The sequence below is a fragment of the Ambystoma mexicanum genome, chromosome 5p (genome assembly GCF_040938575.1).
Source record: "Ambystoma mexicanum isolate Mex_15411 chromosome 5p, UKY_AmexF1_1, whole genome shotgun sequence".
NCBI classification, from domain to species: Eukaryota; Metazoa; Chordata; class Amphibia; order Caudata; family Ambystomatidae; genus Ambystoma; species Ambystoma mexicanum.
This window is the reverse complement of record NC_090930.1, coordinates 1,029,582,805-1,029,605,686: the sequence shown is the minus strand read 5'-3', so window position 1 is coordinate 1,029,605,686 and position 22,882 is coordinate 1,029,582,805. Positions and strand designations below refer to the sequence as shown.

The 22,882-nt window shown below is 45.2% G+C and overlaps 1 protein-coding gene across 2 annotated transcripts in view; it reads right to left on the bottom strand.

Moving 5' to 3' along the window:
* Positions 1-22,882, bottom strand: part of DUSP22 (dual specificity phosphatase 22) — a 479,337-nt gene that overhangs the window by 136,672 nt on the left and 319,783 nt on the right. For both annotated transcript variants that reach the window (XM_069613516.1, XM_069613517.1), the window contains one exon: positions 13,636-13,685. In XM_069613516.1, the coding sequence (XP_069469617.1) occupies positions 13,636-13,685 (50 nt within the window). The remainder of the gene's footprint in view (positions 1-13,635; positions 13,686-22,882) is intronic.

The following is a 22,882-nucleotide window of genomic DNA, read 5'->3' as shown; positions in this document are numbered from 1 at the left end:
AAAAGTATGTGCGCCGGGCAGCTCGGACGTGTCTGTGGGGGTGATAACTTGAGCCCTGACACCCTCCTAGTGGGGGAAGCAAGTCATGATGTATTCAACTGGAGAGTGCTCCTGATGCAAGGGATGTTATATGTTTTCAGACATAGTTATCTGTTCTTTGGCCTTCTGGGAGCCATTGGTGGGGTGGGTAGCCACAGCCCTAGTCCTCCTGGATCAAAGATCTGAAGAATCTTGATCAGAGTGGTTCCGACTAGACACTCGCAACTAGTGGATATTCAATGTGGGTATTGTGTAGTAGGACCCAGTAAGGTTAACCTTCTAAGGGGGGTGGGTGGAATTGTTTGGTGTTGAGGGTTTTTGGGGGAATATGGCAGGGAGGGGAAAATGGGATGTTTGGGCAATTAGGGAGGGTATATTGTATATATCGAGTTTTGGAGATATATATATTTTCAAAAGCGATATGGGATGAGTCAATATCATTGACGGATATATACATATATACATTATTACATATACTACTATTTTTTATTTACATTTTGATATTTACACAGCTGCGTGCATTCTCAAACAGGTAGAGGAGCCTTGTATTTGCAATTTATTTTTGTTTGTGACAACTCGCATGTAGTTGGTGGCTTACAACTGAGTATTTAACCGACAAACAATATAGATATATATATATTGTATATCACCATTCAGCCCAAAAATACAGGGATTTGACTTTTGGTCCATATCACCCAGCCCTATTGGGAACAGATGTGTATTGCGTTAAGGTGTAATAATGCAGAGATAGTGGGAAGGGGGCGGGGTCGGGTTGGTAAGAGTAACTATTGAGATGAGGACCATATGCGAAAGTAGTCAGAATGACCCTGAATAGGGTTAGAATGGTCACATGGAATGTGAGAGAGGTAATAAAAAGAAGAGCATGAAAGTGGGGAAATCCCTGAAGAGCTGGGGTTTTCAGGCTGTACTGTTGTAGGAAACTCATCTCATGAAATGGGACTTGGATGATATATGGAAGAAATGCAGGGGGCATCATTCAGGTCAGACTATTCCTCATATGCAAAGAGGGTTTTAACGTGGATAGCGAAAGGTGTGTTCCGATACCTATAGACAAGTGGTTGGGAGATTCCGAGGGCAGGACCCTAATACTGGTAGGTAGTCTGGCTGGGAAAGGTATGTGTGTACTAAATTCTTATACACCCACTGTTGATACCAGAACATATTTCCAGTTGGTGTTGGAATTCGCTAGGGGGTCCAGATATGACTTTCCTCTGGGGAGGGTATTTTAATTGCCTCTTGTACCCAAAGCTGGACAGGTCGGTGAAAATGGGCCCCTTCAAACAACAGTCTTCCAAGGCTTTAAACTGTGTGATTGCTGATCTTAATCTAGTTTAATTATGGAGGGAAAGCCATGGTGATGGGGAGGGGTATTCCTTCTACTCTTGTACGCATGGATCTAATTCCAAACTTGATTATATTTTTGTGGCAAGAGAGCATTTAACTGGTTCCCAGACAGATAATACTTGGGTAGAATATCCTCAGACCACACCCCACCACTTTTACGTGGAGAAAAGTGGGGCCTGCTATTTCGTCATAGAGACAGAGCGGTAGCTTAAGAGGACTTGGTGTTCTGGGTTGTAGTCAGGGAGGAAATATCCAGCTTTTTTTAAAAGACTGAGGGATCATTAGAGTAAGTGGGGCTGATCTGGGAGGCTTTCAAGTTAACGATGCAGGGGTTTGCATAGCGGAGACAGTGGGGGTCTGCAAGTCATTGCATAACCCCCTCTGGGAAGCAGAAGAGACTATTATTAGATTGAAAGGAGAGTTAGCTAGGGGGACCACTGTAAGGGAGAATCTTTCACAAGAATTACACAAACACCAGGCGCTCCAGGAGTCACTGCATACGTACGAGAATAGGGTGTCAGTGTGGCTGAATCGTAAGGAATTGCTAAGGTCAATGATAATACAGATATATGGTAAGACGGGCACATTCACATCAATGCAACAGGGGATTAATCAGATGTTTCAGGAATATTACAGGAATACTACATGCTCCTTTATTCCAGGGAGGATACATACCCGGAGAGGCACACCTCAAACATGATGGAATTAGTGGGACTGCCAAGCTTGTCCGATGACTCTAGGAATGAACTGGAAGCACCCATCAAGGAGAGTGATATACTGAGAGCAATCTATTTGCAAAGAAATAGGTTGCCACGCAGAAATTTTCTTCTGGTTGAGTTTTATTTATCCTTTGCAGATAATCTGGTCCCCTAGTTAAAGATGGTATACTTATTTTGCTTGACACACGGGATTCCTTCCAGAGTGCATGCAAGAAGTGGTGCTGTTAAAATCTCAAAAGGACCAGAGATATTGTGATTCTTATCGACTTATATCGCCGATTAATGTGGATGCTAAGATTATGGGGAAAGTAATAGCAATTATATTGTAGGCAATGGTACCGGGCTTGGTGCATTATGATTAACGTGGCTTTGTAGTGGGGGTGAATACATCTATGAACTAAATGCACCTCGTAATAGATAGGGTCAAGACTTCAGGGGAGGAATCAGTGATTAGGTTTTTGGACACTGTTAAGGCTTTTGCTTCACTCGAATAGGTATGGCTCCTTAAGGTATTTGAGAAGTTTGATTGGGCCAGGGAATTTTCAAATCGGTTCGTTTACTATGCAATCGTCCTATGGCTCGGGTTAAAATGGGTAATTGGGTATCCTCCCAATGTACTCTATAGAGAAGCACCAGGCACCGGTACCCGGTATCTCCAATTCTGTTCACAATGGCACTGGAACCACTGGCTGGTTACTTTAGGAACTACATGCCCAAAACTGTAATGAGAATTTATGTCACATACATAGATTATTATGCAGATGATGTCCTAATACATATATATATATTATAGAGTGGCGGTCGCCGCACTATAGTTGAGTATCAAGTTCCAAAGGAAACATGAAAATTGTATTGCTAATAACATTTTACTCGCATGATGGATTTGGATGATATTCTGCAAACAAGATCCATATTAAAAAAAAAGTTATTAAAAAGAAATAACCAACACAAAAAAAACATATTCAATGATAGAATCGCAAAAGCTAGCTCTAATACTAAGGAACTGTTTTCCATCCACCAAGAAATGGAAGCCCCAATTCCACCAGCAGACACTGTCCCTAAGGATAAGCCAAGGTGCACTGCAATTCAAAAAGCCCTCCTAAATAAAATCACTATGCTCCAACAGAAAATAGCAATTAAAAAGGCCTCTCTGCCCCCCTCTGAGCAACAACCATCCCCTGACACAGGGCGTAACACAACTACACCATTTACCTTTAAAGAAATCTCTATCCATGACATGGAAAAAATCATTCTCTCTTTAAAACCTTCAAACTGCAAGGGCGACAGTTGCCCGGCACAAATTATAAAGGATGCTAGAGACCTTGCCCTTTTATCTCCAAGCTCATTAACGCTTCCTTTAAAACCAACTCAGTACCCAATAACCTCAAAGAATCTTGGGTCCTCCCCTTGCTTAAAAAGCAAACACTAGACCCTACCATCCCCACTAACTACAGACCCATCACCACATCCCCTTTCTACTTAAAAGTATTGACAGAGTAGCCTATATTAAAATTCAGGAATACCTAGAAGCTAATCATCTACTAGGATCACAACAGTCTGGCTTCCGCCCACTCCACGGAACGGAAACTGCCCTGCTAGACCTTAAGACTCAAATTGACAAGTTGAAGGACAAGGGACAAACAGCTATGCTACTTCTCCTGGACCTTTCTGCAGCGTTTGACCTAGTGGATCATGCAGTCTTCTGCAACCACCTTAGGTCGGCGGCATACTTTTCAGGGGAAGCCGTAGCCTGGGTCCAATCCTTCCTGGCCAACAGGACAATGCGAGTCTTTTCCCCATTTACGGCTGCTGACCCAACTCAAATCTCCTGCGGAGTACCCCAAGGATCCTGTGTCTCACCTACTATGTACAACATCTTTACTAAGCCTCTGTTTGACAAATTGGACAGACTGGGTATCACCTACACAAATTATGCAGATGATACCCAGATCCTTATCTCCCTTTCGGGAAACTTTTTGGAGGACACAGCCTTAGTAAACAGAGTATACCTCCTCATTCAGGTATGGATGGCATCTCATGGCCTCTGCCTGAATGGCGATAAAACCGAGATACTAATCCTAGGCTCTGAAACTAACATAAAAAAACTTAGCTTTAGCTATACCGCCTTCAATATCGACAACAATCTCATCACGGAGATGCCATCGGTCAAGACACTAGGCTTCTATCTCGATGCCACTCTCTCGTTCAAGAAACAAGTCAATTCACTCGCATCCTCCACAGCTTATACCTGTAAGCTTATCCGAGCATGTAGACCATTCCTCTCTACCTCGAGTTGCATCACCCTGGCCAATGCCCTCGTAATGTCGAGACTGGACTACTGTAATGCTCTCTACTCGGGTGCCAACAAAAATATCATTGACAAAATACAAAGAATGCAAAATAATGCCCTAAGAGCAGCTCTGAATATCCCTATGAGAGAACACATCTCAGATGCTAGAAGAGAGGTTCATTGGCTAAAAATATCTGACAGAATATTCCTAAAAACAGCCTCCCTCACCTCCAAATGCTTAAACAATTTAGCTCCACCCTACCTTGCTGAAAGGATAAACAGAAGATCGTCCACACGTCCAACGAGAGTAGCCAATGTCCATACCTTGGAAACGCCTAGATTTAAACGTGTTACAGCTGGAGGATCTAGCTTCCCTGTTATTTCAGCACAAACTTGGAATGCATTACCACATGACCTCAGAAAAGAACAACCGTATCCCAAATTTAGACACAATGTAATTAAATGGCTACGAACGCATGACTGTTAGATTACCTTTTGGTACCTTGTACTGTTGTCTCTGCTGCATGTCTCTTACCGTGCTTCCTTCTGTATGCCATTGTAACTATCCTGGCAGCACCTATTTTCCAACTGTTTTGTATATTATATGATTGTATTATATTATTTTTACACATTCTGTAACTAAGCTTAAGTTTTCTTGACCTCTGCTGCGCCCGGCTACCCAAGGGTTTGGTGCGCTATACCAAATAAATAAACAAACAAACAAACAAGAAAGCAAAAAAAAACATTTCAGACTACTCCCATTCATTTTCCATAGAGAACATTTTGCTCAAGCGCAGAGCAAAAAACGCTGGACGGAATTGGACCTGGTACGAAACAACTTGGCCACAAAGCGTTGACTCGATTTCCTAAAGGGGTCTGGGTTTATTGCGTTCAGTAGTTTTTAAAATATTTGAAGGAGAAGTTTATCAAGAGCCCAACTAAACTGGACATTTTTGGAATGATTTGGTAGAAAATGTAAAAGTTACTAAGAAAATACTTTTCAGCCTACCCGCATTCTTTTTCCCATAGAGGAAAAAGTGCAGTTTTTGAACAGCCGCAGTGTGAAAACTGCTTTGCAGATTTGGACCAAATAAGAAACAATTTGGGTACGAAGCATTCATTTTCTTGACTAGTTTGGGGTAAATCCATTAAGTCATTTTTAAAACATTCAACTGAGAACGGGGCGCCCACTGTGCCTTAAACCCTTTATATTTGTATTAGTAGAGAGGATGAGAGAGGCAAATAACCTTTGACTATCTGGATGGAATTGGATGACATTTTCTAAACTAAGGGATTTGTCAAGGACACCCCACAAACTGGAAATTTTGGGAACAATTTGCCAAAAAAATGAAAAGGTTATTAAGAATGTTGTGAATAGAGTATAGTGGGCACGGCCAATGGCTGTGGCCACTTAGTGGGTGTAAAAGAACCATATTGGGGGAACCTAAGGAAGGCCATGGATAGTGGCACGTACAAAAACTATGGTAATTCACTGAAACAACTTAAGTTCAGTTAAGTTGACCAGATTTAACGCAACAAAACCCTTGAAATTCAGCAGACGTGGGAAGTCATGAACAGCTTAACTTGGCATGTTCCCGTTGCAAAGCCCACAAGCACATGCATATTATTAGAGAAAAGAATCACAATAACATACAAAATGGCTTCCCACATCAGCTGAATTTCAAGGGTTTTGTTGTTTTAAATCTGCGCAATTTAACTGCACCTTAAGTAAGTTTTTTTCAGTGAAAATATATAAAAATCCCTCACATAGGTCCCGATAATATTAGAAGTGTTGGATAACCTTAGAAAGTTAGCCAGATTTCTGATTGACAGGGACACATCTATACTTTTCCCGCTAGATAAGTTGAGGGACTGAAATAGGGACATGTTTCCTGACTGGGGGATTAAATTGAGACTTTGAATCTTTTAAAGTACTTGGGAATTCAGGTTTTCCACAAGCTCATAGACACATTTGTCTATAATACAGATAGGGCCCGACTGGTACTGCCGATGCGTAAGCTTCCAGGTCGGGATACTTGCCCTAGGGGGTAGGTTTGCCATGTAACCACTAGGGAAGTGTGATCAGATAGCACCCGTGTTCTAAATTGCGCCGTCTTAAATTCATCCAGTGTCTCTTCCCCTGTGAATACATAGTCTAGTCTAGTGCATAGACCTTTGAGGGCAATGTAATGAGAATATCCCCGGGTATGCAGGTGTAGGGCTCTCCATATACAGGACAATCTGAATGCTCGCAATAACGTATTCAAGGCTTTGGCTGATGGACTTGGATCTGCAGATTTACCATCTGACCTGTATAGGTCTGGGTTCAGAGTGCAGTTAAAGTCCCCCCCATACTATCGTACCATCCCGATATGTGCCAAATTGTGGGTATAACTAACAGAAATAGGCAGCAGTATCGTGATTCGGTGAATATGCATTAATGGTACAGAGCTCTCTTTGTTCCACTAGCCCCTGAATAATAAACATCCTACCATCATCTTCCCCAAAAGTCAAAAGGACTTGAAATGGTACAGACGGCGCCACCCATGTCAACACCCCTCTTGCAAACACTGAGTATGGTGAGCCTAGAGTTCTGCCGCTCCATTTCTTTGCTAGGGCAATTTGTCTTTTCTTTGTGAGGTGCGTCTCCTGAAGGAGTGCAATGTCCATTTTCTGGCGTCTCAAATATGACATTATTCGATTGCGTTTTATATAACTGTTGAGCCCCATGACATTCCAGGAGGCTATTCTAAGGTCCCTCATCCCATATCAGCATTCTCGCATACTTCAACAGTCTGCTGCACATATTGTACCTTCCCTGTGTGAATCTATAGGCTAACTCCCCTCTAACTATGCCAACTCCCACACCCTCCCTCCACCCCCTCCCCAACAATTGCCCAGCTCAATACCTTGTGGTCAGGCATCCCTGCTTTTCAACCCTGCCCCAGTTGCTTGACCTGGTGACGGGTGTGGCAGGTGGATATTCAATGGCTGGTATCCGAAAACAAATCTACACTTAGGGGAAGGACACTTCTCTGCAGCGTGCTCTCGGGTAGCGTGCGCACTGCCAGCTCCTGTTGTGCGTAAATATTAATGCCTCAGTCGTGTGCAAAAGGTCTGCGGCCATTGTAATCTACCGGTCACGCCCGGTCTCTCACCAGCAGAACACCACAGGCCTTTCAACGTGTATCCCCGTCACCTGTCGTCCGTTGGGCCTCTTCAGTTGGCAAGTTTTCCGTGTCCATCCATGTATGTGCGTCCTCAGGGTTGTCAAAGAAGATGGCTCTACCCTTGTTCAACACCTTCAGCCTAGCGGGATATAGCAACATGTACTTCAGATTTACTCTCCGTAGCCTCCTCTTGACAGCTGTGAAATGCATCCTTTGTCTCTGCATCTGCAAGTTATAGTCCGGAAATGCAGTGATATTTGCTGACGCTCGCTGTATTGTACTGCCTTTCCGAAAATGTTCAAGGATCTTCTCTCTATCTTTATAATTGAGTATCCTGGCTATTATGGGCCGTGAGGGATCAACTGGATGCCGTTTCTTCGTCAGGGACATGTATGCCCTCTCAACCGTAAAGCCCCAATAAAGTTGATGGGGCTCGTGCACTCTTCCCCTTCAGGGAGACTGATAATTCTTACATTACTGCGTCTGGCCCGACCTTCTGCACCTTTCACTCTTCCCTCGAGATTCTGCAGTTGCTGCTGCAGTATTGTTACATTCTTGGTGGTGTTTTTCAGGCCGGCTGTGTTAGCTGCCACCACTTTCTCCAGCGTCCTTGTGCATTCGGCGAGAGCTCGAACATCTTGCCTCAGAAGGTTCACAGCCATGCTGATGGCGTCCATTTTGGTTTCCAGTGCGATCTTCAAGTCCACTATGGCATCCAGGACCTGCTGGTCTCCTTTAGCTTGATTTTGCTCTTCTTGTGAGGGTAGGGTCACTGGTGTGTTGTTCTCCACCAGGTGTGTGTATTTATTGAAAGGGTCCAATATAGGCTGCTTGGAGTTGTTCTTTTGCGACTTGGATGCCATGGTTGGTTCTTCTGAAGCTGCTAATGCTGCTCCTTATTAATTACACCTGTAGTTCGTTCAATAGGGCACCAGCCAGTGTCAGCTGAGGGCCATTTGTTATATTCAGGGGTGGTTAAACTGCCTCCTACGTTTGTCCGATTTGCTTCGCTTTTGGGTGACGCCACCTATATTGCAGTAATGTTAGCGTCTGTATGCCGCTTCCAGGGGTAGCCGTTTGCGCCCAAGTGCGTTATTCACGCGATGTTGCTTGTTGTGATTTGCCACCAGCAGGTTGGCCACTGCCTTTGGGCTTCCCCCTGATCATGTGTTCTTCAGGGCGTGTGTCAATGTTGGGGCCCCCATTGGGGTCCTCATTGCCTAATGGAGGCTAGTTGTTAACTTTAAGACTGCTACCTATGCCAATGTTCTGGCTTACCCTTAGTCCGTTGTCACCTGATATTGTGTATCGGCTTTATGAGCGTGTACTCTCGCACCCTACCAAGTCCTTGTGCCCCACTGGTCCCTGTTTGCTGAAATAGCCAGTCCTTAATTGCCTCTTGTCATGCTCCCTGGGGTGTGTTGCCTCCCATGGCCCTGTCACTGATTCGGCATTAGTCCGCTTTTATTTGTATTTGAAAAAGTATGCTCATTGTTTTCCGGCATGTATCTCGTGCTTCACCCCCCAACCGGGGTCGTGTCTGCATTGATGTCGATTGCACCTCGTTGCTCAGTACACTCCGGGGGGTTCGTACCAAGGGTGTGCACACCCTCATGTGGTCAAGTGGGCCGGGGCAGGTTGATGCTGCTTCCCGCTAACCGCGCTCCGTCACAATCAACTGATTTACTGCGTTCATGCCAGCGTCCAAACTCAGACGGCGTGTGGGGGGTTGGGGAGAGAGGAAGAGACTTGGGTGATTACACGGGGCTGCTGCACTAGCAATGTTCATTGGAGCTTGCACAGCGCAGAAACTGTGATCGCTCTTACTGCCCTGTGACGGCCAACTTGTATCGTGGATGAGCCTTGCTGCCTCCAACTTAACGCTCTGCTTGCGGCTCCTCCGGCAGCCTTGTCAGCCGCCAATGCAAATTTCGTTCTGCCTCGGTTACCAGGCTGCTCCCCTATTCACAGCGCTGTGTGGCCATATATGCCGTGGTTGCTGTTCCGCCCTGTTTGCTCTTCGGGCCACTCCATAGATTCAATTGAGATCCAGGCAGCCTCATGGGTACTGCCCTTTCCACCGCTGTCTCGTCCTGCTTTGTCATTCTGCAGCCAAAGGCTAGGAACTTACATCTGCCATCTTGTTGACACCGCCGCTGGTCCAGTCACTTTTTCAAAACGTCCATATTTCTGCAGACTGCGCACCATCAACGTTCTACTTCTCCACGTTAACACCCACATTATTCATCCAGTTGTGCTGCATTTGTTGAGGATTCTCTCACATTGGGGCCAATGCTACAGGCCAGGATCGTACCGAATCTACAGGAGCTTTGAAAAAAAGCGTCCCTACTGCATGGATGCCTAGCCACACCCCAGTCTGGCTCAATGTTATAGGCATAAAAGCATCAGGTTAGTTGTTGAATACAGATTACACTACAAGGTCTTCCTAATCTACAAGTCTGTGCACTGTGGGATATGTACAGCATTTATCTTATGTGTGCTATCTGACACAAATTACCCATGAAGTGGAGGTATCACCATATGACGACAGATTCAATATTGCACTGAGCTTAGCTGAAGTACTGCAAACTGCAGCTTAGAAACCCCAAGCCTGCCAGTAGCCTGCCATTGGTTGAGTTAGGCAGGGTCAGGGCTGAGAGGAATACAGAGGAGAAGACTTGCATGTGAAAGGCAGTAGGAGGCTTGCAGATATTGGCAAAGCAATTGGCCAACTGCCTCCTCCAGCCTTTGCATTACACAAGAGGCATTGATCTACCAATGAAAAAAATCGGGGCCCTTCTACTAGCCTCATGCAACCACACTCTGAGTGCCAAAGAGCAATTCTGATTTTTTTCCTTTTTTCCTCCAGGTGCAATGGTACTGACAGAGAGAGAGAGAGAACACTTCTCCACTAGACAAAAGGCACAAAATATGCCTCGTATGTCCCATTGAGCTTTAAACTAGAGGGACATTCTTAGCACTGATATGGGTAGGGAAAAAACAGGTGTTTAAAATAGGAGTTTGGTGGAATTAAGGGCCAATCTATGCTGCTTTACTAATGAGAAACAAGCGTAGGAAACACTTCTAGGCATTGGCCGTCACCTGTCAATTGTAACCTCAAATGCGCTGTTAAACCTCTTGACTAAAAGGACTGCTATAAAGATTTCACCATTACAATTGACAAGTACATAACAAAAAACATGCAAACACTTAAAACAAGGAGGTGGAGCAAAACACCTTTCTGTCAAACTCCGACATCTGGTACTCTTTAAATTAACTTTACAGCAGATGCAACCAACTGTAACCAAGGATCCCACAGAATGTTCACCTTTTAGACAGTCAATGTCAGAATCATACAAAAGGAGGACTTTCTTATATCACTAAGGTGGATGTGCATTCATATACGGTTATAAATTACCACTTTCCAGACTAATATTCTTTCCTCCACTAGACCTAGCTAAAGCAGCACATAATGGCTGTGACGAATCCTTGGATGTCGTCACTTCTCCCAAAGGGGGAGCCCCTTCTCATGAGGCCAGGGAGGTGAGGCAGCACCCGATAGTCCCCCTTGGGGTGGTATTCAGCAGGAGTATCTCATAGGGGGGGACTTCCCTTATAGGGACAAGGACCCTAATGGCATCCAAAGGAGGCGTGGCATAATAAAGCTCACCCCACCACCCTATACACCTTCTAAATCCCAGTCTATACCAATCTAACCCATGTATTTCAGTAGGACCAGACACGTGACTTCTACTGACACGAAGAAGAACATGGACTACCCAAGTGAGAATAATAATAGAAGTACTGGGATGAGGAGGTGGCCCAGAGGAAGAACGATCGAAAGGCCAAAGACACTGAAAAGGGACTTAGTAGGTTATTCCAACAATTGACAACTAGTCGATATAAAAAGAGACGAAGGACTCCATAATGGGAGCCAGCCAACCAGTGGGAGAGGCAGTCAATCCCATGAAGTTCAATGAGAGGACGCCAAGGAAGCTGCCAGCAACCCGCTCCCCAAGCCCAGAGGCTGGAGTGGGGAAACCCTTGTCCCGGTGGTGTGGAGTCACTCCAAGGCAGAGCTGGAGGGCGGCAGCGTGACCCAATGCAGGTGGACCAGATGTCTAGAAGATAACACCTGGGTGGCCAGCAATATCCTGCAGCAGAGTCACGCAGGATCACCGTGGGCAAGAGAAGAGCAGTGTGAAGCAAAACCCGCTGTCCCGCAGAGATCCGGTGAAGAACTCCTGGGAAACATGTAACGGGAGAGAAGGGAAGTCCAGATGGGGACTGGGTGTGAGAGCCAAAGTGTAAAGAGTGAGAAAATATGCATCAGGAATCATCTTCCTCGACACAATGGTTGGTTGCAGACCACTATTAAGAATAAGAGTGAGAAAAAGTGCACCAGGAATTATCTTCCTCGGCACAGTGGTTGCTCCCAGACCACTATTGAGAATAAGAGTACATCAGAAGTCCTCTTCATTGGCGTAGTGGTTGGTCACAAACTGCTCTCAAAGTAAATAGTGAAAGAAAGCACATAGAAAGTTGTTTTCTTCATGGCAGTACCTGGCAGGAGAGTGAACCAGGGCTGACAAAAATAAACCTTAAAGAAGTACAGGTCTGGGACCCACAACAGAAGGTTATGAACTCCTTTTCACATTAAAGTACTTGGCAGGAGAGAGTACAGCAAGTTCACCAGGAGAAAGAAGAGAATCCAGGATCGAGGACCCCTATCACAAGTGGGTCTTTGCTTACTGAGAAAGGCCAGGGGAAGGGAGTCATTCCCCCTGGTGTTGTGAACTGTGAAATAAAGTCTAAGGAGGACTAGGGAAAGGGAGACATTGCCTCTGGTGCTGTAAACCAGGAAAGCAAAACTAATAAGGGCAGGAGAAGGCAGTCATTCTCCTGGCAAACGAACCCACAAGGAGAATCAAGCTAGGAATATCCAGGGGAAGGGAGTGATTCCCGCTGCTATATATGTATATATATAAATAAGTATTGAGATTTGTGACGCAGAGCATTGGAGGGTCTACATCCTTTCTGTTGCTTTGTAAAGTGCTGGAATCAGGGGAAGGGTGTCAAGGAAGGACACAGACAAAAGATTCAGAATTCACAAACACACACAACTTAAATGTCAGGATGGAAAAAAGCCTAACTTGCCCTATGCTAAGGTGGGATTCACCTACCTAAATAAAACTAAAAGGACAGTCTCAGCAGGCATCTTCCTCGTCCCAGTACCAGAGTGGTAAAAGAGCCTAGTCTTGCTTTTGGTTGCCCCTTCCTCATCCCAGTACTGTCAATTGTCACATATGAAGGAATGAGGGGAACTGACTCACAATAACCCATGAAGGTTGGGGAGGGTTTGGGTTGATCGTCAATAGGGAAAAGGGGATACCATGTCTCACCCATCTTACCCTTACTCCTTTTCATCCTCTTTCTGGTGATATCTCCCAACATTTTCTTGGTAAATGGGACATGGGTAATAATATCCCATAACTGCTTCTTGAATAGTGGGTTCTTCCTGGAAGGGAAAGGCTGAATACCGGGTATCGCCTGAGAACATCTCATTCCCAATTCCCAAAGGCCCTCTACCCAGGTGATCCTGCCTCACTTCTCCACCCCCCAGGGTCAGGATCCAAAAGCGATGGCCTTTCCCTGGCGCCTGCGCAGAGTATCCAAGGGGAGTAGATGCGAACGCTCTCAGGTTCCTCACAAGGAAGCCATTCCCCCTGTTGGGGAACTTTCAGCCAGAACTGCAACACCTAGTCCAGGAGGAGGAAGCCATTCTCCCGGACTAAGTACTTTGGTACAACAGTTTAGTTTAGTTACAAGTGTAAGGGACAGAGATGGGGACATTTTGACCCAGGACGGTGGACTCCAAGTTAATAACAAAGACATACTTTTGAAAGTCTACAGCAACCATTATGCCGCCTGTGCGCAAGTATCCTATTTCTGCACCATTACAGAGCCAAAACCGAATGACGATATGACTTGTACAAAATAGAAAAGCACAAAACAAGAACATAAAAAGCAAAAAATTCCAATTTAAACTTACAAGTTCTGGGAAGGTGAATCAGAGGCAGGAATGCAAAGATATTTCAGGCCCTGTGTAAAGAAAATCGACAGGTAAGAGAAGGCTCTCATAGCATGGAACTGTTCATTAGCACCCGGGGCGGGGGAGCCAACCAATCAGGTTGCTCTGATCGCGGGCTGAATCCCACGATCCAAGCCACCATTCCAAGAAACCTGATGGATGCTTCCCCTGCCCTGCCACCTCCTTCCCTCTGGTTTCCAGTCCCCTCCCACCCACATTAACTGATTTCATTGGGCGGCGGCTGAGCTACTGCTGCTCCAGCCTCCTTGGCCACCATGGAAATCGATGAGGGGCTATGTATGAGACCCCACCTTCCATATCCATGGTGGACATCTTAAGTTAGTATTTTGTTTCAATGAACGGGACGCCACAGGGCATCACGTCCATTGACACAAAATACATTGCTTTTAACACCCCAGATTTCTGGATTTAAAACCCGGGGTGCTAATAGCAATAACACACAACCCGGTCTTCCAGACCTGGTGGTAATGACATTGGGGCCCATCGGTAAGGCCCTTGCGCCGTTACCATCCGATCTGGCCTGCCGGATTGGGCGTTATCGCTTCATTATGACAATACGCGGCTCTGCTAAGTACAAACATACATAGTAAGTCTACAATTAATGCATATGATGCACTACTTTTATCGCCATGGAATAAGCCAAATTTGGCAAGAAAATCGGGCAATCATTGTACGACAATCATATAATGTTATGTACCATTTGTGAAACTCTTAAGCGCCACTATCCTGACCTTGAAGAACTTCAGCTTTTCTGAGAATTTGGCAGACCACAGACTGAACATACACTCTAAAACATTATATTGCCTTACTTTGCAGGAGAAGAATACAAGTTAAACGTGTGCATCGCAGGAAAATGCCAATTGCTTTGGCAGAGAGGACTAGCAACGTAACGTTCTAGTTCACAGTTTGTATGTGTTGGATGTGGGGTACTATATGTTTTGCAATGCAAGTATTTTTTTGTCAAGAGAACCAAATGTGGGTGTGGGACTGCCATCTAGTTTCGGATTCTACACCAAAAAGTGGGGCAAGCAGCATATAGAGTTGTGACTATCCAAACCTGGAGCAACTGCCTGAAACTGTGGGGTCTGAAATTATCGGTTGACCAGTCGATACAGTGTGCATATTTGGTACACCAATGTTTGTTCATACAGTTGCAGGAAAATGACAATTGCTTTGACAAAGACTGTGCAGAGTAAAACTGCCCGCAACATATTCGCACCATCTCTGCAGTTTATTTTCGAGAGTGGGGCGAACACAGATACTGAGAACTGAGGAGATGTAAACCCTACTATCTTGGGAGTGCCTGTAGTAGAGGGCCAACTTATTAAGACGGGATGTTATTTTGTTTCTTGATATAGGCGGATGGTCCATCAAAGATTTTCTTTTGTCACGTGGGGGTGCACCGTGGTTTTTTTACACTACATTTTCTCAAGGAATAGTAAAAGCATATTTTCCTGGGGGCTGCAGGCACTAAAGGGCGATTCCTGGATTTTTAGGTTTTTAAGGATAATGATATAGGAAAAATAATGTTTTGCACTGCAGCGGTTTCAGAACGCGGTTGAGGGAGAATTGGCTGGTACTTTTTAAGATTGTTGGGATACCTTGGGGGATTGCTAAACGCATGTTGAACACAGCGGAAGAGGTTAGAGATTATCTTTGGGGGACTACAGCAGCCAACTGGATAAGGGAGTGGTAATGTGGCTTCTCGAGAAGGGGCAATGTGTGCCAGTGGCGCATGCACTTAATATTATTATTAGGGTATTTATTAAGCGCGGACCTAGCAACGGGGGACTCTACACTCATTAGGATGAATAACAAGGTTAGGGAGCAGAGAAACACGCGAGTGGGATCTGCCAACAGGGGAGGGAGGGCAATTGTCAGCACTGGGACCACAAGTATCCTGGGGAGGGAACAGTGGGGAGGATGTGCTTGAGAGGATAAAGCGTATCAGAGCCTGTACAGCAAAAGTTTCTTCATTTAAAGGGATTATAGCCATTAAGGCTTTTTTTTTTAATGTTTATTCTTTATTTTCATTTTTTCAAAGCTTATAACACATTCAAATAGTTATCTTTGATCAATAGAAAAATAACACAAACTTAAGCTATAGGATATTCTAAAATTACCTAACTATATACATTATAAACCATATTTACAACAACATTTACCCCCCCCTCCCAATACCCCTGGGTCCCACCCATATACACAATATAATTAAGACTAATACAAGTCCATGAATTTCCCCCAAATCTTCTAGAATAAGGTATGCTTTTTTCTCTATCATGGATCGCTCTCTCCATCTCTGCTAGTTTGAACATTTCATCTGAACAATCTTTCACTTCTGGGGCTACCCTCGACTTCCATCCTCTCAATATTAGTTTCTTCGCAACTGAAGCTCCCCCAAATAACCATTTTCTTTGGCTGGTGCTCAAGTCTGCCAGCAGTTCATCATCCCCCAGAATCAGGGTTTGAAAGTCATAAATTACTGTCTCAACTAGGACATCATCAAATATTTCACACATCTTCTCGCAGAAATCATACACTCTCACACATTCCCATAACATATGTTCTAATCTTCCAATCCAATGTATAGACCCCAAGCAGTCATTTGAGTCCAAAAGACCCCTTTTGTGTAAACGCTTTGGGGTCCAGTAGACTATTTAAAATGTTGGTTTGACGTGACTGTTCACCCAAACTTATTGAACACAAGCTGACATTCTTAAAAATGGTCAACCAACACTCGGAAGAGATTTCACATTGCAGTCTTCTACCCCAATCCTCCTCAAGGACTCATTCTCCCTGCATCTTGAAGCAATTAGTTTGTAAAATCGACTCGCCAAACCTCCCTCTCCTTGTTTTGTCACTAAATGAAATGGCATCAAAATCTACCCCTCTCTCAAAATCTACCATCCCAATTGCCTTTTTTCTTTTTTTTTTTCTTTCTATAGTCCATAGGTGAGAAGTTATGTATATCCCATGTGTTCCTAACTTCTTTCATTGTGAGCCATTTCCCATCCTTTTGCAAGTCTCCAACACATTTAACACCCCCAAAAAGGCATATTTGATTTTACAGAGAAGTAGCGCAGTTGAGGTTTCTAAAAAAAGACTTTGCATGAGGAGGTTGATTAAGAAGAGAAAGAGATGGCCAGCATTAGAAAGTTAATATCTTGTGGGTGCTGGGTGTATTAGGGCCCGGGAGAGACTCTGGATTTGTTTGAGATGTAGACGGGAAGCTGAGATGGCTAATGAACAGGGTATTCTTATGGGAAGGTACCCAGAGTTGCTTGAGCCATCGGCAAAGCAGGAAAGGGGCTATATGAGTGGGACACCAGGGGCCAAAAAACAATGTAGGCATATTTAGCACAGGGAGGAGGAAGAAACGACTGGAACAGAGATTTTGTGTGATGGACCTGTACTGTTAAATTGGATGGGGCTGTATGAGAGGCATAAATTCCACCAGTGCAGAGGATTTTTGATTCAGGGCAGATGGGGCAACAAAGACATGTATTCTCATTTCGGGGAGTAGAAGGATGCAGTGAGTTCTAGCAGCTGTGTTGCAGCTAAGTGAAGGAAGCAGTAACCCAGGTGTAACAAAGTTAAACTTAAGGAGGCAGATGGGGAGAGTCAGGAGACTCAATGGTACAAGGGAAGGCACCAGCTCTGCCCGATAACCACTGGCAGATGCCCCATGCTCCTTCTCCCCATCTTAGTTAGTAAGGGGGCTCTTGTAACAAAAATAGTATCAGACCTGGAGGAAATGAGGATATGGGACACACCAACCGGTGATTCAGGGACTGCACCATCACAGGGAAAGCAGAGAGCCTAAGCGAGCGGCTTATGAGTCCACAGCAGCTTCATTCTAGCAGCCAAGCAGGCAGACCAAGTGCAAGCCCACTCCTGCTGCAGCAGATAAGCTTACCACGGATCCTAAGGTGTTGGAGAACCAGCCGCCTGTAAAACAGGTGTTCCAGGGAGACCGATGCTAGTCAGGAACAAAGTAGGGAGAGGAATCAGAGACACGCAAGTACCACCTGACTCCAAAACGGCTGTGCAACCTCTTAAGCCCTTTCTCCACACTCCTACATACAATCAAGCCATTAGTGAACCCCATGAACGGGGAAGCCACAACACCAGAGGACAATGGTTAGAAGTGGGAGAACACCAAAGAGGGAGGTGGGATTAGAGAGGAAGTTGAGTTGGGATTAGAAAGCCCTCGCCAATCCAGTGCCCCAAGGACAATGAGGAAACAACCCAACCAATCCCAGGCATTAGTGAGTGTGACAAAGTCCCCTGCCTGACCTTTGAGAAGGGTCATGGGGTATCCAAAGGAGGCAGGTGTCGTCACCAGCTGAGCGATGCTGGACTCAGAAGGACGTGGTGAGGATCCCTTGGTTACCTCCACCATGCCATAGGCAGACACTAGGGATTCACCACATGATGCCACTGGGGTGCAGAGTCTCTTTGAGGAATTATGTGGAAGGAAGGTGCGAGCAAACCTAGCATTGAACAGGATGAGAACCCCCATATTCCTTTATGGTGTCCTCTGTGTATAAGCATATAGCAGATGACTTATAGTTATTTCATGTGTGCTTGTGCAGGGCAAGTTGTTCCCACTGTGTTACAGAGTTGGGAGATGGAGGGCTGCAGAAGAGAACACTGCAAGTGGTGCCTGTAGACATGCAGCATGAGGGAAACCCACCTGAACTCATGCGCAAGTCACATGTTCATTCAAGTAAAGCAGTAAACCTTCTTATAGGCTCATTCAGGACATCGCAGCGGTACCGCAAGTACACCAATTTACACGTTTATACAATCCACGGGCCACCAATCACGACCCAGGAACATGCATGGACAACAATTGAAGACCTTTAGGGGGAGCCAGGCCTGAGGGATGGAGGGGGGAATGAAAGTACTATATAAATCAGGGAAGTTAGAAGGAATGGATGGGTGTTTAAGAGAAGAGGAAAATGCTTATTTGGAGATGGCTGAGAGTAGCGAGTGGGAGGTAGGAGGGAAGAGGTGGAGAAGGGGAACATCAGAAGGCGGTTGGAATAAATTAGCTGGGTGGAAGAGGAAAAGGAGAACATAAGATCAAGGAAAGAGGAGGGCGAAAGTAGTGCTAAAGAGGGGAGGGGGGCTACACAGGAGGGATTTGGCAAAGTTAAGAAAGGAGAGAAAGATGCAGACTGGTGGGTGGCAGTGCCAGGACCATGAGTGAGAAAGTTAAGAACCATAGAAGAGCGACAGTGAAACTGCAACGTAAACCCCTCCATGCCTGCTAGAGACTCTGGAAATGTGTGAAAGTCTGGCTCAGTGTCAAAACCATGTGCACTTTAAAGCAGCGACTACTGCTCTGGACTTGAGATTGCATGAGGCAGTCTCCTACAAAATATGCAAGCTACAAAAGATGCCACAAAGAAAGCAGGAAGACAACAATAGCAAGGATACCTTGTGAAATTGGGAGTGTACAGGAGCATCTTTCAAAGACTTATGTCGAGAGACATTTTCTTTGAGGTAATATGAAGGGCACACATCTAGCCTGCCTTCCAGCATGATTTATTGTTCTATATTTTCGCTTGGCCCAATCTCTGTAAATCCCCAGTTAAAAATTCAATGAAGCAATCCCTTAACCAATCGTGACATGGGGTAGTTAAACAGTATGCAGGAGGCAGGCAGAGAGGGGCTTAGGAAGGTGATCTGGAGAGAGGGCAGAACAAGAGGAGAAGGGGCAGCAAACAAGATGAAGTCAATGGAGCAGTTTCTTAAGGAATACATATTAAACCTTGCCCAGGTTTGGGCAAGAAGGGAAGCATATTGTAATAAGCCTGGTAGAGGTTATGGCCCAGATACTGCAAAAAGCCAGAAAGGCCTGAAGAAGAGAAGCAGTTTTGCTAGCCTGCTTCGGGCTATAACCAAGACCCTAGGGAAACCCAGTGATCTGCAAGAGGAGTGGATTGGAGCCCGAAGTGGGCTCAAGCCCAGAAGTGCTACCACTGGTTTAGTCAAACTGAAAAGCACCCTTGGCAGAAGACATTTCTACTGGTAATTGTTTTCTGTATGCCCCCAAAGCAAGCTAGCATCATAAATACTTGCTGGTAGGCTGGTGCTGTTTCTTCCAGTTCACCCAAATGCTACTGAATGACCTTTGATGGCCCCATCGCTCTTCCATGCACAGAGCTCTGGTGACTGCATAGCCCTGTATGCTTCTAGTGGGGCACTAATGATATTTCCCCAAAGCGATGGTAAAACAAACAATCCCCAGGCAATCTGTTTTAAGATCCATATACTCGCCTCCCATGAGATCCCCTATAGCTGTGTCTGTGAATTTGTATCATTTTATCTATTCCTTCCAACACTTTTGTCGAAAACTGTACCATTTAGATCAGTGATTTGCAACCTGCAGCTCCAAAGATGTTTTAGGGGGTTGGGGCAGCATATGGAGAGCCAAAGACTGCAGACTCCTGATTTAGATATATTTTAAAAAAAACTTTGTGGGTGCTGTGCAGGAGAGAAACCCAAAAACCACACACATTGGATGGTTATTTTTGCCGCACCGATTTAAGAATTAACTAACCATCTATGGAAAATGCACTCATGGCATGTTTTTTTTTAACCGCTTTTGGGTAGGTTTAGCAGAGGTACTATTTCCTTTTCTGTAATAAATACACAACTCTAAAATAAATCCTGATGAAAAAATGGAGATATCTGTGGCTTCATCAAAAGGTGATTCTCAATGCTATTTCTATATGTTCTTTATTGGGGTATGTAATGGTGCAGAAGGAGGAGGATGACACAAAGGTGGCATATTTGTGGGCAAAGACTTATTCATTGAAAAACAGAAAAGAAAACCTGCCTATCCCTTTGTGTGGGGTGGGGAGGGATATCTGCCTCAAATAAAAGATCTAAGGTGACTGTCAGGATGTCTGTCAACTCAAAATGTCCACCGTCCTGTCATGAAAATCTTGCTTCTGACCCTCACACTAGAAACTATAACTAAAGCAGTATCGTTCTGGCCAATTCCAGGAGAATGACGCCCTTCTCCTCGGTTCAAGTACCTGGTTTGTTGTAACAGTTCTATTCAGTTCTAAACAGTCTCACGTCTCACATTTTGTTAGGGGAACCGCTCCCATCCCCTGCAAATAATGTTCCAAACAATACTTCTCATGCGTTACCAGCGGGAATGGCCCCCTTCCGCCCACAGTAGAATCCCAAACACTCTGCTAGTCCCTCTTGGTGGTTCAGGAAAATGTCTCCCTTTTCCTGACATATGCTTTCAAACAGCCTGGGGAAATGACTCCCCTCCCCAGGCCTTCTTGGACTTGATTGCCAGTTCCGGATGCAGGAGAATGACTCCCTTCTCCTGGTATCTTGCTCTCAATTCATTACAACCAGGCGGAATGACTCCCTTCCCCTCGTCTTCTTTTCAACAAGCTTCACATCTATAACACCCAATTCTGGTTTCACCTATGCTTTGACTTGTCCTACTTGGTTTCCCTGCCAAGTGCTGCCACGAGGAAGATGGCTCATAACTCTTTTTGGTATAGGTCCCAGACCCTGGTTTCTCCTTCACCTCTTCTTTAAATTGGCCTACTTAGTTCACTACCCTGGCAAGTACTGCCACAAGGAAGATGACTCACATCTTTATCTTGCTCTCTATTGTTGGGGTCCTTGAACCTTTTCTGATAGATAATGGCCTTGGGCCTACCACCAACACGAGGAAGATATCCTCGGATGCAAAAGTCACACTCTCTCACATTGGGGTCCTCCTCGAACATTCTCTTGTGGTTAGTGGTTTTGGTACCATTGCTGACAAAAGGAAGGTTTCCTCATGTACTGCTCACTCGTGTTTCCTTTCTAATTAGGGGACTGATGCCTGTCCCACTTTCCCCAACTGCCATTACCTGGTTGCCAAGACCCTCTCGTGCCCCCACCGGTCAGCCGGCTCTCTCCCGTACCTTCACGAATCTTCCTGCTGGGCTTCGGTCTCTCCTAGGGTCTGCACTTGCCTTGTCTCTGTCGTTGGCGGCTTCCAAAGGCTTCTGGGTCACTGCAGTGGCTCTGCAGCCTTTGGTTCTTGTAAGAAACTCATGGTGACAACAGTAAAGAGACAAGTGATCACAGTTCAAGAGTGTTTATTAAACTGTATATACGGGTTGGAAAAACACCTAATCAAAATCTAAATCTAATATGGGAGCAAGCTACGACCATCAAACAAGGCAGTCCTGGTGGTGTCTTGTCAAATAAAAGGGCCTATACTAAGAAAATCCTATTGTCAATCCTTACGCTAAATACAAACAATGAGTGTGAGATAAGGTTGACACGAAAGAAAGAAGTGTTCACAAAAAAGTCAGGATGCAGTAGTCGTGGTCTCCCTTCCCCACGTTTTGAGCATGGGACAAAGTAGTACTTCGGAGCACAGCACACGCTTGTGCTTTCCCTGCACGAGCTAACAGTTCCGCTTTCAGCTATCGGGGCCATCGGTGGTTAAGCCTCTTTTCTACCAAAAGTCTCTTCCCTCCTAGGATCTGATGTCTTCCCAAAATAATAACCAAAAGGTTCCTTTCTGCTTGCATGTTGGGTGATGCCTTTTCACCCCGGATCCCTTTCTTGCAGGCTTAGATCCCCAGAAAGTTCCTTTCGATGTTGGGACCTTCGGTTTTCATTCTCTGGCTTGCAAGGGCCCGATATATTCACAACAAAAGTTATTTTCTTCTTGTCTTTAGAGTGATGGTTCTTCACCCTTGGGTCCCCCTCTTCCGGGCACAGACCCTTCTCGAATGTCAGCCTCCCTCCGTCGGGTTCACTTTGGCTTTCAACCCAATCTCATATGTTCATTCATGAATCTTAGTGTCTTTTTTAACAGTTCACTGTGGACATCCCTCTGCCAGGTTCACTCTTGTCATCACACTGCATATTGGGACTCCAGACTTTGCCCCCTGTTCATAGGCATCCCTCTATCGGGTTCACTCTTGTCAACTTTTGCAATTCAAAAAGTGCGGGATTCACTTCCCTTCGCCTCACCTTCACTTGCCGGTCAAAGACTTTCGACTGCCCGGAGGATTTTGCTAGACCCCCATATGACCACTTCGACTCAAGGCCTTCTGGTAATGGTAGTTTCAACCAAAGGGTATTTGTCCAGAGTTTCTCAAGCAAGCACCTGCGTGGTGCCTGACTCCCCTGTCGCTGGCTT